The sequence below is a fragment of the Giraffa tippelskirchi genome, chromosome 5, assembly GCF_054371585.1.
Source record: "Giraffa tippelskirchi isolate mGirTip1 chromosome 5, T2T-mGirTip1v1.2.pri, whole genome shotgun sequence".
Lineage (NCBI taxonomy): Eukaryota > Metazoa > Chordata > Mammalia > Artiodactyla > Giraffidae > Giraffa > Giraffa tippelskirchi.
In genome coordinates, this window is record NC_137279.1 from 106,224,658 (window position 1) to 106,244,514 (window position 19,857).

A 19,857-nucleotide genomic window follows, 5' to 3' on the forward strand; every position below is an offset into this window, starting at 1 on the left:
AGGGCATCTTTGTGCTTTTCTAAAGGTGAACATCTGGCTTTCCTCCTTCCTTCAAAGTCCCCTTAAAATTGCCACCATCAACGTTTCATAGTTCTTCCCCATCCTCTTAGAACCTTTATTGCATGGGGGCTGGTAATGTTCATACAGATAGGATTAACTGCTCTGTCCTTAACAAGTCTGACTTTTTATTAAGGGGTATGTATGAAAATATAATACAATAGAAGTGTCATCAGATATGTGTAAGAAATTCTCATTTCTTACAGAATAGTGAGCTCTTAATTCATTAACTATATCAATTAACTGAGTTGCCCTAGGGATGAAGTAGGCACATTTCTTGCTGGTTGCTTAAGGGACAGATGTAACTAATGTTTGTTAGATTATAGCTTCGCTAAGTCCTGTGGGCAGCGAGACATTGGCTGAGTGTAGTCAGTCACTCAGTCATGTCCGACTCTTTGTGACCCCATGGACTATAGCCCACCAGGCTTCTCTGACCTTGGGATTCTCCAGGCAAGAATACTGGAATGGGTTGCCATTTTCTCCACCAGAGGATCTTCCCAACCCAGGGATTGAACCCACATCTCACATCTCCTGCATTGGCAGGAGGGTTCTTTACCACTAGTGCCACCTGGAAAGATCCAACATTGGCTGAACTAGATGGATAAACTAGAATCTGTAACAGAACATGGTGAACTTTTCATCTTCCAAAGTGAAACTCTGTACCCATTAAACACCAATCCCCCCTTCCCTCCTGTCTCCCTGTTCCCTGGTAACCATCATTCCATTTTCTGTCTCTTGAAGTATTTGGCTCCTCTAAAAACCTCCTATAAGTGGAATTGTACAAGATTTGTTCTTTCATGACTGGCATATTTCACTTAGCATAATGCCTTCAGGATTCATCCCTGTGGTAGCACGTGTCTGAATTTCGTTTCTTTTAAGGCTGACTGCAAATGTGATTTTGAATGATCATGGTTAGGATGGTCTGTGGTTTTCCAGTAGACCATGGGATTCTGAAGTGATTATTAGAAGAGGCCCCAGGTTGCTCCTTGAGCGCTGGGTTCAGCTGTCATTTCTGCTCAGGACCTACCTGTTCTTAGCCAAATTGCGAAGCATGGCTTCTGGGCCTTCCCAATGTCCCCTCACCGCCCTCATCCCTTTTCCCTTGAATGCACGCTGTACTGATGCCTGTTTCTGCCACAGCTCACCATGTGTCACCCTGCTTACTGACAGCAGGGACTCTGCAGTGAATACACACTTGTGTGTGGTGTGTGTGCGTACGAGTTCTTTTAACTAAAGAACAAATCTTAAGACAGCATGTAATTAATAATATGAGCTAGATTAAACCTAAAACTTGAAGAAGCCCCAAGCAGAAAAGGAAGTCATGTATGACTCGGATCTAACGAGACAGGCTGGGTGTTTTATTTAACTGAGCCAGAAATAACTCAGAAGGAGAAGACGAAGGCAAGGTGAGTTGTACATATTTATTTTTTAGATTATTAGTTGGAGCTTGGGTTCCTTTGTCCTAGAAGATATTTTAAGTGACAGTATAGTATCGCATCATCTTGATGAGCTTTAGTTTGCTTTTTAGTATTTACAAGGTATTGAAATTTTATTTTCCACATGCAACTTATAAAGTGTTGAGATTTTATTATCCAAATGTGTCCATGACCAATTTTTGTATATTCGATATATTTTTACATTTTTTCTCAAATCTCTTATGATTGGTTTTAGGTGGAAAGGAGAGGTGCAAGAAGGTATATGAATTAATAAATAAACCAGTGATTGATATGGTCAGCTGATTAGCTTTGAGGCTTTAGAGAGAAATGATGGTGCATCATGACTTGTGTCTTACTCATCCTCAAAGGCCCACCTGCCTTAGCCAGTAGCAAGTGTTTCTAGAAAAAACCCGGGGGTGATGCCTCTAGACTGACAGGCGTGTGACATGTGCCACACCCTCCTCTACCTCTGAGTGGGACCAGCCCACAATACAGCTCCTCAGAACCTTTAGCAAACTCATTTGAGTCAGATGTCTTGGAATTCAGCCTTTTTCAGATTTTAGAAAGGTGATATAAATGATCTCCTGTGTGTGTGTGAAGAAGCACTTCACCTTTATACTTAAGCAGGTAAGTATTTTTAGTAAAACATGATAACAAATATTTGTGAACAATCATTTGGCTTTCATACATCTTTGGATTTCAGAATTGAGGATAAGGAATTCGGGGCCCGTATCTGCACTGAATTTGAGCAGGTAGATCTGATCCAGAAGAAAAGAGAATTTTCTGCCCTTGGTGCTCAAGGAGTGGTCTGCTTATCTGCTCAAGCTCATAAGGAAGTTGGGAGCTCTTTGTGAATTTGTGGATGAGGAGTTTAAATATTACTCTTTTCTGTACTAAACATCCCTTTTTTCCCCCCAGAACCTCTTCCATCGCCGTCAACGTCTTGCTTTTCGGTTGATGATGAAAACATTACTCTCGTCTGCGAGATCATGGGACACAGCGATGTGAACTCTGATGATAACCTCATACAGTATTTGTGGGAATGTCCTTCAGCAATACAGTGTCACAGTAGCTCGAGATCATCTGAAGTGTATGTCTCAAGCAAAAGTGATCTTTCACAGACTGTTCAATGTGTCGTTAGCAATCCATTATTCAAAGCATCAGCTTCCCTCTCTTTGTCAACCTGTGTGCCACAGGGTGAGTAAATGACTGCATGGTTTATGGTAGAGGTCCTGTGTACAAATGGGACTCACGGATCACTGGTGATTCATGAATTTCACACCACAGATTAGCGGCTAACATTCACTTCACAAATTTGAAACATAAAATGAGTTATAGTTTTCACAGATACTTTTAAAAAATTTTTTTGTTTGTTTGTCTACACAGAGTCTTAGTTGCAGAATGTGGAATCTTTAGTTTCGGCACATGGAATCTTTAATTGCAGTATTCAAACTCTTACTTGCAGCACATGGGATCTAGTTCCCTGAACAGGGCTTGAACCCAGACCCCCTGCATTGGAAGCACAGAGTCCTAGCCATTGAACTACCAGGGAAATGCCAGGTTTTTTTTTTAGATATAAATCTAGTATTTTTTAGTACTTTGTGTCAAGCACCATTCTAATACATATGTTAATTCTGTTCCCACACAATCTAATAATTATCCTTATTTTATAGGGGCAACCAAGATGTAATTGGAAGTTTAAGGTGCTTGTCCAAAGCCACAAGCCTGTAAGTGATAGAAGCTGATTTTGAAATCAGGCCATCTGGCTTCAGAGCCCATTCTCTTAATTACTCACACTTATTCACTGCTTCCTAATATTCTTCATAACCATTATGTTCTTCAAGTTTGCACATGTGCCACAAGAAAGTGCATCCAGTATGCTTGTCTAGGCTAATACTTGATTAATAGGGTGACAATCTTGTCTCAGCTATGGTCTTTTTATGTTGCCTAAGTATCATGTATATTTGTAATTTACAGTTCTCCTTATCTATTTTTTTATATCGTACCTTCAGTTTACAAACAGAAGGATCAGTAATTTGAAAGTGGCTTATTAAAGCCTAAGAGAGGAAATGTATAGTAAATACTGTATTTCAGGATAATACCACAATTGTAAAATGTGAGCGGGATTCTAGGGCAGAGAATGTGAGTCTCCTTAGGCTGGGGCAGGGTGATTCTGTGAATAATGTTTTTTCTAAACAAATGAAACAGAAAAAGGCAAAGATGAATATAATGATGTTGGTTTGTAAATTGGCCCACTAGAAGGGCAAGGAGAGACTGAAGAAGGAGGCAGCCACTCCAGATTAGTGCTGGCAGGTTTAATAAGCAAGGAAGCTTGCTTAGGAGGCTTGTCTTGGGTGACCTCAAGAGGAATACACCTCTGTGTCTGCCTGCCAAATCTTAGAATTCATATAGAGATCACGATTCAGTCACATAGACCATCCTGATGGTCTCACAACTCGTGAAGTTCTCTCTCTCTGTATCCTTAAAAACAGTTTGCATGGTGGGACTGGCTCGGAGCATGTACATTTCAAGCACTGGAGTGGTTGTACTGGGCCTCTGATGGCCTGGGTCCAGTTCTCCAGTCAACTTACAATCACATCCTTATAATGATATCTTCCAACAAATGAATATGAACAAATTTGAATTTTATTTGGCTCCTGAGGCATTCTCCCTAAGTCTCCCACATACTGAACTTTTAAAAAACTTTTCAAATAATAACATAAAGCCATTAAGGTTATGATATCATTTTCAGACAAAGCAGTGTGACTTCTCCAGTAAAACAAACAAATGCTTCCAGAAAAAGTATGAAATGGCTTCCAATTCGTAACTGATAGATTGGATCCCTAAAAACAGAGGAAAGACCAAGCCCACAGAGGTGTCTTTCGAAGCATTTATACAAGTAACACAATTGCCAAGAATATTAAAAAACCGTTTGCAGAGTTAATGACAGTTATTATACTTGGAGCAAACATTCCTTCATTATTTCCACTTGTCGGGTTTTGCATAATACTCAGGGCGTACAGCGTGGAAATGCAGTTTGTGTGCATTACAGTGAGAAGAAGAAACAAAACCAATGTGCTTTTGGCTTTGACGTGTGCAGTGCCAACAACCAACAAGGAGAAAGAAGTTGACTGTCTACGGAATGAACAAGCAAGTTGAAATCTTGAAAAGCTTCAGGTGTTCAAAGAGTCAATATACTTGAAGGAAATCAGTTCAGTTCAGTCTCTCAGTCGTGTCCGACTCTTTGCAACCCCATGAACTGCAGCACGCCAGGCCTCCCTGTCCACCACCAACTCCCTGAGCTCACCCAAACTCATGTCCATTGAGTTGCTGATGCCATCCAACCATCTCATCCTCTGTCGTCCCCTTTTCTTCCTGCCCTCAATCTTTCCCAGCATCAGGGTGTTTTCAAGAGTCAGCTCTTCGCATCAGGTGGCCAAAGGAAATAATTCTATTTCCTTTGAAATATTGAAGGAAATATTATTATTACTATTATTGAAGGAAATAATTTCTAAATAAAATACTTTATAGAATTATGTGGGATATTTTAAGATTTTCAAGCATTTTGCCTTTCACAGTTTTCATTTAACGTTTGCCCTTAGAACTGAATACTCAAGTAAGATGCTTTTTCCCTGTTTATACCTTGAGAAAAGATTGTCACAATAGCATCCCTTTCATTGATACAAAATTTGTTGTTGTTGTTCAATCGCTACGTCGTGTCCAACTCTTTGTGACCCCATGGACTGTAGCACACCAGGTTCCTCTGTCCTCTACTATCTCCCAGAGTTTGCTCAAATTCATGCCCATTGAGTCAGTGATGCCATCTAACCATCTCATCCTCATTTGCCCCCTTCTCTTTTTGCCTTCAATCTTTCCCAGCATCAGTCTTTTCCAGTGAGTTGGCTCTCCGCATCAGGTGGCCAAAGTGTTGGAGCTTGTTTCAGCAACAGTTATTGCAGTGAACATTCAGGGTTGATTTCCTTTAGGATGGACTGGTGTGATCTCCTTGCAGTCCAAGGGACGCTCAAGTGTCTTCTTCAGCACCACAATTCAAAAGTATCAATTCTTTGGCACTCAGCCTTTATATTTGTATCTAATTCACTGTGCTGTATCCGTGACACTAACACAATGTTTGTAAGTTAACTATACTTTAATTGAAAACAAGGATAAATGATTAACTTTTCTCGACTAAAAAAAGTAATAATAATAATTGAAGGTAGGCAGCCTTGGGCTCATTGCTGCTGCATGCAGTTGTCAGAAACCCAAGAGTGGTCTAGCTCCTGCCACCTTCCCTGCTATCTCAGGAGTGGGGCCCAGGGAGGGAAAAATAGTGTGTCTTACCCTTCCAGGGAGACTTTTGAGAAAATACCACACAACCCATCTCGTGTCTTACTGCCCAAAACGTGTCACATGGTTAAACCTCACTACAAGAAAGGCTGAGAAATCAATTTTTTAGGTGAGTGGCAGTATGCCCAGCTGCAAATCTGAATTCTGTTACTAAAGAGGAGAGAATAGGTACGTGGGACAACTTAACAGTTCCTAACCATGGACCTCTCAAATCAAACCAATGCCTATTCATTCTAACCCACTTGTGCTCCAACTAGGAGGAAAGGGTGTGTGTTCCTATTCTCATTCATTCATTCATTTTCTATCTCCTCTTCCCTTTCCTCCCCTCCCCTCCCCTGTCTCTTATCTATGTTGTGTTTGCTGTTAGTGACCCTACCCTCTCCGTTAGCAATGGGTGGTGATTATTTTGCCATATCCTCTGTGTTCTGCCCTTAGATTTTTGGTAGGTGGATAGAGTCCACCTGATGAACCATCATTATTTTCTGTTGTGGACACTTTGGTTGTTTTATCTTTTTGATATTGTAAGACTGTAGTAAATATCTGTGCCTTTTTTGGAGGGAGAAGAGAGGCACATCACTGATTCTGTCTGTAGGTTAGTGTCTTAGAGATGGAATTGCAGAATCAAAGGATTTTAGTAGAGATTCCAGTAGGTTAATGGTAATAGCTAACAGGCTTCCCAGGTGATGCACTGTTAAAGAATCTGCCTGCCAATGCAGGAGACTCAGGTTCAGTTCCTGGTTGGGAAGATCCCCTGGAGAAGGAAATGGCAACCCACTCCAGTACTCTTGCCTGGGAAATCCCATGGACTGAGGAACCTGGTGGACTGCAGTCTATATGATCACAAAGAGTTGGACATGACTGAGCAACTGAGCACACAATAACTAATCACTGTTCTTACATGTATTGATTCAATTAATGCTCACAATTGCCCAAGGAGGCATATTTATCAGGTCAAGAGAAGCCTGAGTCTCTGAAACATTAGATCACTCACTAATCCAGCGTTGTGGCAGTGATTCAGTGAGACTGTAGGCACAGCATTTAGCACAGTGTCGGCTGCCCTATGGTAAACATTTCTAAGGCTTGCTGTGCACGGCTGCCACATTGCCCTGCCAAGCACTTGATGCCAAGTTGTGCTGCCAGTGGCGGGATGGGATGGCCAAATAGTGAATTATTTGCTGCTTTCAGTAAAAAGCACTGGACCTGATATGTATCAACCTTATGCATATAAATTTATTTAGAAACACGGTCAATTCTCTTTATTCACAGTGAAAGTGAAGTGAAAGTCCCTCAGTCATATCCGACACTTTGCGACCCCATGGACTGTCCATGGAATTCTCCAGGCCAGAGTACTGGAGTGGGTAGCCTTTCCCTTCTCCAGAGGATCTTCACAACCCAGGGATTGAACCCAGGTCTCCCATGTTGCCGGAGAAGGCAATGGCACCCCACTCCAGTACTCTTGCCTGGAAAATCCCATGGACGGAGAAGCCTGGTAGGCTACAGTCCACGGGGTCGCTAAGAGTCGGACACGACTGAGTGACTTCACTTTCACTTTTCCCTTTCATGCACTGGAGAAGGAAATGGCAACCCACTCCAGTGTTCTTGCTTGGAGAATCCCAGGAACGGCAGAGCCTGATGGGCTGCCATCTATGGGGTCGCACAGAGTCGGACACAACTGAAGAGACTTAGCAGCAGCAGCAGCAGCAGCAGCAGCAGCTCCCATGTTGCAGGCGGATTCTTTACCAGCTGAGCTATCAGGGAAGCCACTTATTCACGTAGTTATGTTTTATTAAGTCACTGTGAACACAGAATTAGTGAATATTGAATCATTACTCCCAGAGGAGATATAGGGTTAGGTTCCTGCAAGTCTCTGGTCACATGTTTGAAAAGGAGCCAATATAGAACCTTGTTTTATGTGTGTTTCTGTTTAAAGACACATTATTTAATATATATGATTAATGCATGAACGGTGAAATTCACAGCCAGCAGGACCGTAACTGATGCCTAAACAAAGTTTATCTAACGTGTATTCTCTCTATGACACACACAGCCTGCTTGTGCTTGGGAAATGCTGTGTGTCTTATAGAGAGAATACACATGGTAAATAAGCTTCATTTAAGCATCAATTATGGTCCTTCTGACATTTCAGCACAGTTTTTGAGGGCCAGTTTAGAGAGTGAAATAAGCAACAAAAAAGCACAAAATGTGGAAAACGTGGCACTAAAGAGATCACAAATAGGATCATGTCTACAGTACAAGTGCCAAAACATGAGGGCAGAGTTTTGCCTTGAACCTCAGTTGAGAACAAGAGTTTTCAACATTTCGTTGCCTGTGTCAACGTATGACTATGAAAGTACTGCAGATATTGGTTTGAGGAATACAAATAAATTTTAACGAATAGGTAAATCGCAAATGTGAAATCTGCATATAAGGAGGATCAGCTGTATCTGTTTTGGTCAGTTCAGCTAATTGTATTTCTTTTTTTTTTTTCCAGATACTACAAGGCACAGGTACGTGCTTTTTGCCATACTGCCAGCAGTAATATGTGGCTTGCTGTTTTTAAAATGTATGTATACTTTTTTTTTTCCTTTAAAAAAAAGTTTTCAAATGGGAATTGGTTTTTCAAAGGCCAGAAAATGATTACTTTGAAGATGAAAGCAAAGTTTGACATTTTAGTTGTTTCGCAAAACCTTTTTTGTTGTACTTGTTGGCTGGGGTTGCTGAATGTGTTGGGTTCCCTGAGCTTCTGTATTATCTTGAGGTGGTAGGAATCCTTGGGCCATAGAGAGCATTATAGAAGTGGGAACACAGCCAATAATACTTGGGACCATTCCACAACCTCTTGTCTGTGGTCTGCCTCAACATACGTTACACTTCTGGTTTCCAAGCCAGACTTTGCACACACACAAAAAACTCTTACTCTTGGCTGCTGTGGTAATAATTCCCATGACTTACAGCCCAGAAGCAAGTCCGAGGTAAGAAGGAGCTTTTGTTGAGTCACGTGATGTGGAGACGGTAAAGCTGACGAGGGTAAAGCTGTATTGCATTCCTCAGTTTCCTGAGATCTTGGGCCAATCCAGAAGGCAACCTATATGCCCTGGAGAACTGGTGACCCCATCCTAGCCTTTTTTTTCCTGGTGATAAGAAACCCCTCCTTAAGTCCCAGAGGATGCTGACCAGTCTGTAAATTTCAGACTAGGGGTTCTTGAAGCCCTAACAGTTTCCCTATCAGCCTTCCCCAAGAGGAAATTTACAATTTGTCGCTCCCATGGGGAATGTTGAAGAGTAAGCTTTCCGCAAGGTGAAGGCATCCTGGATCCATTTCATTTCATATTCGTGTCTTGAATTAAGCTCGCAAACTAGATTTCAGTTTCCCTAGACCTGCACTATTCAGAACAGTGGGTACTAGCCACATGTAGTAATCTAAATATAAAATTTAATCAAAGAAGATTAAATAAAATTTAAAATTTAGTTCCTCAATCATACTAGCCACATTTCAAGTGCTCACAGATGGCTAGTGGCTACCATGTGAGACCAAATAAAGAACAATTCCATCACTTCAGACAGTTCTGTTATAGACCAGTACTGACCTAGTCTATTTTGGGGTATTGGCCCTAGAATGTGATTTCCCAAAGATACCATTTTTATATTATAGGTTTCAAATACCATGAAGATCTCAAAGTAATAGACTGTCAGTCAACTGAATCTGCTCTAAACAAGTTATAAAAAAATCAGCTGAAGAAGGTTTTAAGGCATCATTACCAATGAGTAAAACATCAGGGAACCCAAGTGTTCTTTTAAAAAGTTATTTTTAATCCCAAATAGCAGTAATATAGTTAATAATCTCTTTAACAGATTGGTACCCAGAAACAAAAATAATTTTCCACTCATATGTTTTTTTTTTTTGGTGGGGGGGTGGTGAGATGTCTGCGATCACAACTCCTGAGCCTAAAAAAGGAGCCCTGTGTACCCATGTAACTCCAAAACAACTGACTGACTTAACTTACTAAAACAAACCTTTATTCAGTGGAGGGAAACTTACCCCAGTGGTCAGTACTGATAGCACCATATATTCCCCCTCCAAAAAAGTAACAAATAATTACTTCAGCAAGCATCTCAATCCTAAAGCCATTAATTGGAAAGAGGAGGTATTTGGCATGGAACCATCAAAATGGGAGAGAGTTGAATATAAACAGCTCCATCAGCTAGTTGTAGTTGACACTTTTACAAGCTCATTCAACCTTGTGGACTCAGCTGCTGGATCATTAGCATGGCTCCAGGCTAACTGGTGCCTTTGATGCGGAGGAAACTGAAGGATACCTGTAAGACCATATCTTAACATCCAAACTGGTGCTGTCCAAAACGGTAGCCACATGTGACTGTGGAAACTGTGAAATACGAGAGTCCAAACTGAGATGTGCCATCAGTATAAAATAAACACTAGATTTGTAGGACTTCTTATTTAAAAAGGAATGTAAAGTATCTCATTAATAATGTTTATACTGGTTATATGTTACAGTAATATTTTTGATATGTTGGGCTAGTTAATAAAATTAATTTCATCCATTTCTTTTTACTGTATCATGTGGCTAGTAAGCATGTATAATTACTTATGTGGCTCACATTATATCCCCAGTGGGCAGCGCTGGTCCAGAATATTCTAGCCTTCCCTCCATGTTTAGCTTCATGCAAAGTTGCTATAGAAAAAAACACTCATCAACAATTTTTGTTTTTCTATCATCTGATGACCAATTTTTGAACAACTCTTTGGCTCAACTCAGTAGCCAATTTGATGTGAGCATTTAGGAGAGTAGGGAAGACCAGCTCGACAGGGCTATGTTCTCGAGTTTTCCCAGTTCAGGCCTCTAGCCAGCAACCCCACATTTCAGCTTTTCTTTTCAGCTCTTTAATTGAGACAAAAATGTCTTCATTTGTAGGTTTTCTGGGACGTCGTAGCCAACGAAACCCAGGGCCGTAGGTAAGTAACCCATAGACTGCTCAGTGGGCACATTATGTATCATGTATTAAAAGCAGAACAACCCCCATGTAGAGGGCCTGTTCCTTGGGGAACCAGGTTCTACTTATCTGTCAGTTAGTTGCCTTGAACAGTAATAAGTAACATCAGCAGATTACTCACCACAGTTCATTAAGCACCAACCAGTCACTTTCCATGTAACATCTTGTTCAGCCCTCTCATCGAGCCTTGCATGGGGGTATCTTTACAGCTTGTTTAGAGACATCAAATGGAAGACTTGGAGAAGTCAAGTCACGTGACTCATAAATGGTAAAGCTGGGATTCAAATCTAGGTCTTCAGACTCCATGGGTTATCCTGTTAACCACCAAAAATACTCCCTCCTTCTCCCATCCCAGGAAAATGGAGCCAAGGATAAGGTTCACTTCGGGAGCCAGGGTCAGAGCTGGGCCTGCATCATGAACAAAAGATAGGATCCAAACACAATGAATGGTGGCCATGGGTGAAGGAAGTTGCTTTAAGGAGATCCAGAAGTCCCTGTCCTGGCAGAACCCCCGTGGTCAGGAGGCAGAGGTCGACGAGCTGGACTTTTAGGAATTTGGGGAAGAATAAAGCTCAGGGCTGGAAAGGGCAGGGTTGGGGGTGGTGAGTCACCCCTTTTGGGGCAGCATATGTTGATGGGATAGAGGTTGAGCCAGGCCACGATATTGAGAGAGAGTTGCCAAGAGGTTCGGTAATTTCTTTCTGGGAAACCACTGAGGATTTTTGAGCAGAGCTGTGCTTTGGGAAGATGTCTGTACTGGTAAAGCATACAGTGAATAAATAGACAAGAGGGAAAACATGGGGACGCTGGTTAGTGGATAAATGAAATAATCTAGCCAAGCAGAAAAGAAGCTGTATCGGTGTGATTGTGGCACAAATGAAAGAGGGATAGATTTCAGAGAAAGTATGGATATTGTATTGTAATAAACAGAGTCTCAGCAGAGAGTGCAGTCTGGCACCTGGCTCCCTGGGGTTCAGTGGCAGCTCCCATCTCTCATAGGACTCGGACAAGTCAGTGAACCCCTCTGCACCTCAAGTTTCTTCTGTGGAAAATGGGCATAACAATAGTATAGAAATAATGATAGTCTAGGTCATAATAGCATAGAAGTAACAATATGTACAAGCAAGGTGAAAGTGAAAGTGAAGTCGCTGAGTCGTGTCCGACTCTTTGCAACCCAATGGACTGTAGCCTACCAGGCTCCGTCTATGGGATTTTCCAGGCACGAGTACTGGAGTGGGGTGCCACTTCTTTCTCTAGGGGATCTTCCCAACCCAGAGATCGAACCCAGGTCTCTTGCATTGCAGACAGATGCTTTACCATCTGAGCCACCAGGGAAGGCACCAAGCAAGTTAGTGTAATCAAAATACTTCAGAGTGACTGGCTCATGTTGTGCTATGCTTAGTCGCTCAATCGTGTCTAACTCTTCATGACCCCATGGACTGTAGTCCACCAGGCTCCTCTGTCCATAGGATTCTCCAGGCGAGAATACTAGAGTGGGTTACCATGCCCTCTCCTCCAGGGGATCTTCCCAACCCAGGGATTGAACCCAGGTCTCCCACATTGGAGGAGGACTGGCTCATAATGGTGCCCAATAAATGTTAGCTATTTTGGTTATGACTCTTCTTAAAGAAAGGAGCCGAAAGCAACAGGAATTTCAACTGTTGGCAGCACTCCCAGACATAGGAGGAGTCAGATGGAGCCCTTGTTTGGGAAGGTGGATTTGTACTCGGTCAGGCTGAGTTTGGGGTGCAGGCACATTACGTGGGTAGAGATATCCAGCACCTAATTGGAGAAGTGGCTGTAGGGGCTGGGGCTAAGGTTACAAGTTGGGGAGCATCTTTGTCAGGACAGTAATGGATTCCCAGAACATCTGAGGTCACCAAGAAATAGAAGGTGGAGGGCGAGGTGGAGGAGTCCAGGAGGAGAGCCAGGTGGCACCCTGTTATGGATCCGAGGGAAGAGGCCATGCATTAGAGCTTCAGGGAGGCAAAGGAGAAGGGCGATGGTCAAGAGCTTTGGCTTGGCTGAGCGAGTTGGCTGGCTTTCATGAAAGCCACTGGGTGAGTGGTTGGACTAGGGTGATGGAGCCATCACCACATGGCAGTGAGGACCTGAGAGCAATGGTACCATTGGGACCAGTGGATGGGCTGGGAGGTTTCTTTATCTACAGCTGCTGGCCAGGACAGTGACCAAGTCACCTGGCAAGTCAGCTACTGCAGAAGGCCTGGGGCAAGGGATTCTAGAAGACAGCTCAGTCAGCTGCAGGGTGCAGGCTGGGCAGGGGTACTGAGGCCACCAGGGCTTGGTGGGCTAGGAGGCCCCATGGAGAGAGGGTGGAAAGGGATCGAGCGGCCGTGGATGAGGTGAGAGGCAGGTGTGCTAGCAGTGTTGGGGCAGCAGCAGAAGACCCGGAGGTTATGGTCAGAGGTGGGGCGTTCAGATTTGAAGCAATGCTCGTGAGGGCAGGTGAGAGTGAGATTCAAGCAGGTCCTCTGCTGAGATCCTGATGGTAACAGTTGAGGTGTGGCCTTCATGAACAATGACAGGGGATGTTGTTCATGGGAGGGCTGTCATCCAGGGCCACTGAGAAAGGTGATGGGATAGTCCAGGCCTCGTTCCTTTACCTGCTCCTTTATTCTTTCAACGAGCACTCTTATGGAGGTGACTAGATGGCAGGCACTGTGTGAGCCGATGGCTTGAGATCAGTGTACCCAGTCAGGCTAGACATTATATGAGATTCAGAGAAAGTGTATATTAGGGCTCCTACCTCTGAGAAACATAAGGTCACACTGGGAAGAATGGATGGGCATGTAAGAAACAGAAAGACTTAGGGAAGAAGCCCATGGTGATGGGCCAGAATGGATTGTCAGGGCTGGAAACCAGCAAAGGGGAGGGGAAGAAGAATAATCATGAAGACTTTGAAAGGAGTATGATGTGAGCTATATCTTTGAAGCAAGAACAGAGAGGGAAAGGCATTCCAGGGGGAAAAGCAGCAGAGGCGGAGACATAGCAGGGAACCAAACATATTGTTGTTATTGATAAAGAGATCAGCCTGCTTAGCATCAAATTGAAGAGGTGGCAAAAGAGACCATATATGCAAGAAAATCTTTGTAAGTCAAGAGCATTAAAATGAGTGATATGTGAGTAGGGAGGCACTTGTAGGTTCTGTGGCAGGAGAATTTTGCATGAAAAATGATGCCTTGGGATGATGAGCTAGGAAGAGAAACTGACATCTCAGGGTAACATCAGGAGGAATAAATAGGTAGCTTAGGGCTGGGTGTGGGAGAGGAGCTTACTTTTCTTGGTATATTTTTGTTGGCTGTTCAGATTTTGTATTTTGTGTGTTTCTTACCTATTTAAGAATGCTTTTTAGATTTAAAGAGCCCACTGTGGCTGCAGAGGAGAGTTCCCTAAACTCAATTATTAAAGGGTTAACAGATGTGGTGGAGGGGCGGGGCTGGGGGAGGAATGGGGCAGTGGGGGACGAGCATAACCAGGAAGAAATGCAAAATTGTCACATCTCTGTGCGTAGTCATGTACGGATGTGAGAGTTGGACCATAAAGAAGGCAGAACACTGAAGAATTGATGCTTTCAAATTATGGTGCTAGAGAAGACTCTTGAGAGTCCCTTAGACAGCAAGGAGATCAAACCAGTCAATCCTAAAGGAAATCACCCTGAATATTCATTGGAAGGACTGATGCTAAAGCTCCAATACTTTGACCACCTGATTCGAAGAGCTGACTCATTGGAAAAGACCCTGATGCTGGGAAAGATTGGGGGCAGGAGGAGAAGAGGGTGACAGAGAATGAGATGGTTGGATGGCATCACCAAATCAATGGACGTGAGTTTGAGCAAGCTCCGGGAGATAGTGAAAGACAGGGAAGCCTGGTGTGCTGCAGTCCGTGGGTCACAAAAGAGTCAGACATGACTCAGAAACTAAACAACAACAACAGTAGGGTTCTTAGTAAGGAAAATGCCTATTTCCTTTACCTAACCCCTCTGATCCCAGCACTAGTTTTTTTTATTGTCACATTTCTTTATTTTAACTTTCCCCAAACTAGAAGATATAAAACAAGAATTTGTTGTGGTTTTAATTTGTATTTTCCTAATGACTAATGATCCTGAACATCTCTTCATGTCCAGCACTAATTTTTTATGAACTCCTGTTACCAAAGTCATGCAGATCTTTTGGAACTCTGGTCTGATCTAGTCTATGGAAATACAGACTGTGGGGATGACAAAAAAAAAAAAAAGCCATGAAATGATCTTTTCTCAGTTCTAAGGAACTTTCTCAGGCAGGGCTGTAGCTGAGTTGATTTCCTCTGAATTACGCAAGGGTGTTCCATCATCACCATAGAGACGAACAGTCAGAAAGAGAAGCTGAAAGAAGAAAAGCCACACCCAGGATATTGTGGCAAAGGAGATGGCTGTTAGAAGGGGTGACAGTTTACCTATGGGTCTTACGAGCTCAGGTCTGTTATTTGGAGATACCAGGATTTAATTCAGCATGAAGAAAGTGAGCCCTAATTCTTCATAAAAGAAATAGTTCATGTCTTAGGCTCAGTAATTACACTAAAGTCATTATTCCACTCACGTTATCAGCAAGTCTACTGTCTCAAGCCATCCAGCACATGGCAAGATGTCGAATAAGTTCTCTCCCTTCCTACACTTGGCAAACATCATAATGAAAATAATAATCAAGTAATACTTAGTACAGGAATTACACATCTGATAAAAAAAACCTCCATCTTAAAGTAGTGAAGTTAGTTTTAAAATGATAGCATAATTAGAAAATATTTGAAGAAACAAAGAGAAAGTTAAAATCCTTGTATGGGTCACATAGAAGAGTAAATATCAGATGAAAAACAAAATGCAAAAAGCACAAGTGTAAAAAGATCAAGACTGAGTTGGTTTGAGAAGCTGGGACTCTGAATTTGTGCTGTGCACCAGGATAGCACTCCTGGTAGATCTCCAGCTATCATCCCATAAGGACCCAAGACCAATCTCCCTCCATCTCTGCTCCCTAGAACCCTTGCTTTTGATGGGTTTATTACAAAAGGAATACCTGCAATAGAAATAAGAGGGTCATTTAGACTCATACACTGCAGCACAGATTGTGTTTTATTCTAATATGAGATATTTCTTTTGTAGTGCCTGTTTGGTAACAGAAGATGAAATGAAAGACGTGGTAATTAAGTTATTTCAATCACTTCGGGAAGGCATCTGATTTACCATTCATGTATTACCTTCTCCTTGAGGAAACTTTGAAAGTCTGCCTGAAATTGACCGTTTATAAGAAGCAATATTTCCTGGAAGAAACAAGGACTAACATACAACAGGCATTAGTTTCTACTCCATCACTCACACTGACTGTAACTAGATACTATCTTTGTTCCTTAATTGTTTATTATAAATTGTATTTTTCTAGAGATATAAATCTTTGTAAATAATATAAGTTGTATATATATGATGAAGCAACTCCTAGAATTTCCTTTATCTTCCAGACTTTGGTCCCCATAGGGTCTCCCTGGCCTTTTCTGACCCCATCTATCACCAGTAAAATCCCTTGTATCCTCTTTAATGAATGTTCACATCCCCTTTCTGTTCTCATAAACCCTGGCAGCCATCTCCAGGGCAAGCTCTCCTCTCCTGCGTGCCTTGTGCAGTGGGCTCAGAGGGACGAGGGGCATCCTCCTGGCTCAGCTCTGCTTCCAGACCGTTGCTCCTTCCCCAGCTCTGATGCTCATGCCAGCAGATCCATACCACCCAATTAGCCCTTTTCCGAGTTATCTTTGTTATTCCTCATGCCATGAAGATTTTAACACCAGGTGGAAACCACTTTCAACACTGCCGCTTTCAGAATCGGAGTGTTTTCAAAACCTGCAACTTCCAATACCCTGGCATGGTCTCCCCAGGGATCTCAGCTTTCTTTCCCAGCACTGCCTGGGCCCCGCTCCTGGCCTTTTCATCAGCAATATCACAGCCCCTCACTAACTTAGCACCCCTCAGTTAGCAGCCCCTCACTAGCGATAGCATGCCCTCTCTGCTCGCTGTCTTCCACACCACGCCCCCAAGGGGCCCTAATCCAAAACTGTTGCAAGCTGGCCACCCTGCCTCTTCCTTGGCCCTCATCCCCTCTGAGTCCTCCTTCTCCTCACTCTTTGGGGTCTCCAGTGTTCATCAGTGCAACTCCACCCTCACTCTTTACCCCTATACTTGGCTAAACCCCAGTTGTGGTTATAGTCACTTGTACTAGTTCCTTTCCCTCTGTTCAAACTGCTGAACATCCTGGAGAAAAACATGCCACCTGGCTGATGAGTTTCACTTCAATGACCACACACCTCACAGGGATTCCAAGTGTTTCTCAGATGTCCTTGTTGGATCACGCCGGTCCATTTGCTGCTTCCTCGTTGCTCTTCTTACACCCATAACACTGTGTCCTTATTCTCAACTTCTCATTGTGCTTCCTGTATCACTGAAAAAAAGCACTTAGGAGACCCCTTTTCCCGCTCCCCACCCTCCCACACCTCACACCTAGCTGCGTCAGCACCCATGTGCCTTGCCTCCCTTCCTGTTACTGTGGGTGAACTCTTCTCACTCCTCCTAAAACCAATCTCTCCGCTTGTCTTGGTCTGCTTGGGCTGCCATAACAAAAGACCATAGACTGGGTGGCTTAAAAAACAGAAATGTATTTGTCCTAGTTTTAGAGGCTAAGCCCCAGATCAGATGCTGGCCAGTGTGGTTCCTGGTGAGGTCTCTTCCTGTCTGGCTATGTCCCCACATGGCAGGGAGAAGAGCTCTAGTATCTGTTCCTTTAAGAAGGGCACCAGCTCTGTTGGATTGGGGGCCTCCCATTATGACCTCATTTAACCTGTATCCCCTCCTCCCAGGCCTTACCTCCAAATACAGTCACAGCAGGAGTTAGGGTTTCAGCGTGACTTCAGGGGATGGGTCATTCACACTGCTTCTGTACGGGGTCCCATCTCCCCTCATCTACATAAGGACATCACTCTTGTCTTTGTCCACCTCTCTCTCCCATCATCAGCTCTTAGCTTTCTATGACATACATACTGTCATTTCTCATATCTTTAAGAAAAAGCAAAATACTCTTGACTACACTTTCCCATCCAGCTCTTGTCTCACTTTTCTGCCCTCTTTTATGAAAAGTTCCTCATAAGAATGATCTATACTTTCTTTTTCTGACTCTTCTCTCCCCATTCTTCCTTAAACACAGGTCAGTCAGGCTTTCTCCCCCACTACTTGCCAAGCTTACCAAGATCTTGCCGAGATCAAGCTTGCCAGGCCCTGTTGTAAGATCGGATGGTCAGTTCACAGACCTCTTCTTATTCTGCCTGTAAGCATCATCTGAAGCAGTGGAGGGCCCCTTACATATTTTAGAGCTTTCTAGGTGCTAGGTTGGTCTTCCCTAGTGACTCAGTGGTAAAGAATCTGCCTGCACTACAGGAGACGCGGAGACGCGGAGATGCAGGTTCGATCTTTGAGTCAGGAAGATCCCCTGCAGGAGGGCATGGCAACCCACTTCAGTATTCTTGCCTGGAGAATCCCATGGACAGAGGAGCCTGGTGAGCTGCAGTCCCTGAGGTTGCAAAGAGTCAGACATGACTGTGTAACTTTGCACACACACATACACACACAGGTACTAGGTTCAGTGGGTTTTCAAGATGAAGGAAGCTCATAGTGTGACAGGGCAGGCAAACCTGTGATCACTTGTGGGACGTATACCATGTCCTAAAATGGAAGTGTATGCAAAGGAAGAAGGAGGTAACCATAATCCCAGCAATCCCATCCATTGGTATATACTCAAGAGAAACAAACACATACTTCCAGACAAAAACTTGCACGTGAATGTTCATAGGTCATTATTCACAGCAGCCAAACAATGGAAATTCTCCAAATACATATACATGGATGAACAGATCAATAAAATGTGCTCTATCCATACAATGGAATAATGCTCAATATAAAAAGTAACAAAGGTCTTTAGTAATGCAAATGTTTGATGATATATGGTAAAGAAAAGATCATTCTTACTCTTAAGTGGTTGACAGGGTGGGGAGGGAATACTGACTGTGAAGGGGTATGAGGTCTTTAGGGGGGTTAACATTGTTATTTCTTGACCCACATAATATTTACAACAGAGTGTACCTATGATGTGTTTGTATCATATTAAACAACGTTTTTCAAAACTCAAAATACTGAAGTTCTGATTCATGCTACAAAGTGGATGAACCTTAAAAACACACGAAGTGAAAGAAGCCAATGTGCACTGCCGTGTGTGAAATAGCTAGTGGGAACCTGTGGTACAGTGAGTTGAGAGCTCAGCTCAGTGGTCTGTGATGACCTAGAGGGGTGGGGTTGAGGGGGTGGGAGGGAGGCCCAAGAGGGAGGGGGATATATGTATACATACAGCTGACTCACTTCTTTGTACAGGAGAAACTAACAACATTATAACGCAAATATACTGGACAGGGAAATGGCAACCCACTCCAGTATTCTTGCCTGGAAAATTCCATGGACAGAGGAGCCTGGCAGGCTATAGGCCATGGGGTCGCAGAGTCAGACATGACTGAGCATGCAGGTACCCCAAGTTTTAAAAAGAGAGCACATGTTATACAATTATATTTATACAAAATTTCCAAACAGGGCTGGGAGGAGGATGTTGGGTGTGGGGAAGGAGTGAACGCTCATGCGTACAAGGTTTCTTTGGGGGGATGATGAAAACCTTCTAGAACTGATGGCCTAACTGACAAAACTAAAATTATTGAACTGTACACTTTAAATAGGTGGATTATGTCCTAATAAAACTGTTATTACTAAAAATACTAAGGAACTGGGAGTTCCCTGATGGGAAGACTCTGAGTTTTAATCAGACGCTGAGCAGTTAAGACTCTGAGCTTCCACTTCATGGGGCACAGGTTTGATCCCTAGTCGGGGAAATAAGATCCCTCAAGCCTAATGGCTTGCCAGGTAAAAAAAGAATAG

The 19,857-nt window shown here is 43.1% G+C and overlaps 1 protein-coding gene and 1 long non-coding RNA gene across 4 annotated transcripts in view; one reads left to right on the forward strand and one right to left on the reverse strand.

Moving 5' to 3' along the window:
• Nucleotides 1-19,068, forward strand: part of CD58 (CD58 molecule) — a 42,227-nt gene extending 23,159 nt beyond the window's left edge. The window contains exons 3-6 of one of the 3 annotated variants that reach the window (XM_081493858.1): nt 2,412-2,690; nt 8,332-8,403; nt 10,775-10,815; nt 16,006-19,068. In XM_081493858.1, coding sequence (XP_081349984.1) covers nt 2,412-2,690; nt 8,332-8,403; nt 10,775-10,815 — 392 coding nt within the window. In that variant the 3' untranslated portion in view covers nt 16,006-19,068. Of the gene's footprint in view, nt 1-2,411; nt 2,710-8,331; nt 8,404-10,774; nt 10,816-16,005 lie in introns of all 3 variants that reach the window. The other 2 variants (XM_081493859.1, XR_014054799.1) reach the window with 2 other exon arrangements.
• On the reverse strand, nt 11,746-17,841 carry LOC145507374 (uncharacterized). Its single transcript, XR_014054801.1, has 3 exons — nt 17,752-17,841; nt 17,196-17,329; nt 11,746-11,895 (listed from the first exon to the last, which is right to left on the reverse strand). It is a non-coding gene; the product is annotated as an uncharacterized LOC145507374 (long non-coding RNA).
• Nucleotides 19,069-19,857: the final 789 nt, after the last annotated feature.